The 1,603-nt window shown below is 52.5% G+C and overlaps 1 protein-coding gene across 1 annotated transcript in view; it reads left to right on the top strand.

Annotated features, from left to right (window-relative positions):
- The window catches only part of ABCA3 (ATP binding cassette subfamily A member 3), a 69,488-nt gene that overhangs the window by 48,133 nt on the left and 19,752 nt on the right, over positions 1–1,603 (top strand). Inside the window, exon 17 of the mRNA XM_023513833.1 lies at positions 39–189. Coding sequence (XP_023369601.1) covers positions 39–189 — 151 coding nt within the window. The remainder of the gene's footprint in view (positions 1–38; positions 190–1,603) is intronic.

Raw genomic sequence — 1,603 nt, 5'->3', positions numbered from 1 at the left:
AACAGCACACAGGCCTCACACTCAGCCCCATGTTCCAGGTGCGGGTTACCACATGACACTGGTGAAGGAGCCACACTGCAACCCCGAAGGCATCTCCCAGCTTGTCTACCACCACGTCCCCAATGCCACACTGGAGAGCAATGCTGGAGCAGAGCTGTCCTTTATTCTTCCCAAAGAGAGCACACACAGGTACGCCTCCCACAGAGAGTACATACGGGTATGCCTCCTACAGAGAGAGCTCACACAGGCACACCTCCCACAGAGAGAGCTCACAAGGTAAGCCTCCCACAGAGAGAGCTCACACAGGTAAGCCTCCCACAGAGAGAGCACACAGGTACAGATTCATTAAGGTACCCCCTTTTGCAGTGTGGGCTGAATGCTCCAGGTCACCTGTCCTCCACTTCTCTGGCTTGACCAGTAGGCATCTTCATCTCCTGAGCCTCTGATGACTTCAGGGGAAGTCAGCCCCTGGTGAATCTGTGTGGTTGGGTCCTGGCTGCCAGGCCTCCTGGCAAGGAGGAGCATAAAGGATATGAAATCAAAGGGGTGCCCAGCACCTGCATGTCATCTGCACTCTCTCCCCCACACCAGGTTATTACTTGTGGAGGTGAGCATCTTCAGATCTTGATCTGGAAATTTGAATGTGAGCACTTGCAGTATCACTGTCTTATCCGCAGGGCAGAACCGCCCGTGTGTTAGGGAAAAACCAAGTTCTTGGTTCACATTCAAAAACTTAGGATGGGGGTGGGACCTGTGACTCAGCAGGCAGGGCCTCAGCCCCATATACTGAGGGTGATAGGTTTGAACCCAGCCACGGCCAAACTACAAAAAAATAGCTGGGTGTTCTGGTGGATGCCTGTAGTCCCAGCTACTTGGGAGGCTGAGGCAAGAGAATCGCCTAAGCCCAGAAGTTGGAAGTTGCTGTGAGCTGTGATGCCACAGCACTCTACCAAGGGCAACATAGTTAGACTGTGTCTGGAAAAAAAAAAAAAGAAAAGAAAAAAGAAAGGGGGAGAACAGGTCTTGGGGGACAAGGCTCTATCCCTGCCACAGCCCTTGGACATCTCACTTGTAGCTTCCTGCCTGGCTGCCCAGGTGGCCAAGGTATGACTCTTCAGTGTCCTTGTCTTGATAGTGGATGTGGAGATATTATTGCCTGCAAAGTGACATTGGAAAGGAGATGAGGTAACATGCCTGAAGGTGCTATGCAGTGAAAGTGCTATACATTGTGGCCATGTCACTCATACTCCTGCCCTACAGTGCCGCCTCCTCCCCCCCAAAGCCCCCTGATTGTCACATGATAACCATCAGCATCTGGCAGTTATCACAAAACAGAGCCCCTCAAACACAGGGCTATTGCTCTGCTGACCTCCTTTCCTTGGTGGCTGGAGTTAGGGAAAAATTTGTCTTCAAGTAGGTGCCACTGCCTGTGCTCAGCACCCCAAGGTCCCAGCTCCTCTCCCCAGTCAGGGAGTGAGCAGAGAGACCCTCAGGATACAGCAAGAAATTCTGAGATTTATCCATTTGGCTTCCATCGCTCTGGCCTTCCAGCCCTGTTCCCATGAGCCTACCTGGCCTGACCACCAGAAACCCTGATGTGGGC

Source organism: Otolemur garnettii, unplaced genomic scaffold (genome assembly GCF_000181295.1).
Source record: "Otolemur garnettii isolate 467f Iridium unplaced genomic scaffold, OtoGar3 scaffold00044, whole genome shotgun sequence".
NCBI lineage: Eukaryota > Metazoa > Chordata > Mammalia > Primates > Galagidae > Otolemur > Otolemur garnettii.
Note: the sequence above shows the minus strand (reverse complement) of the source record. Positions and strands in the feature narration are given on the sequence as shown.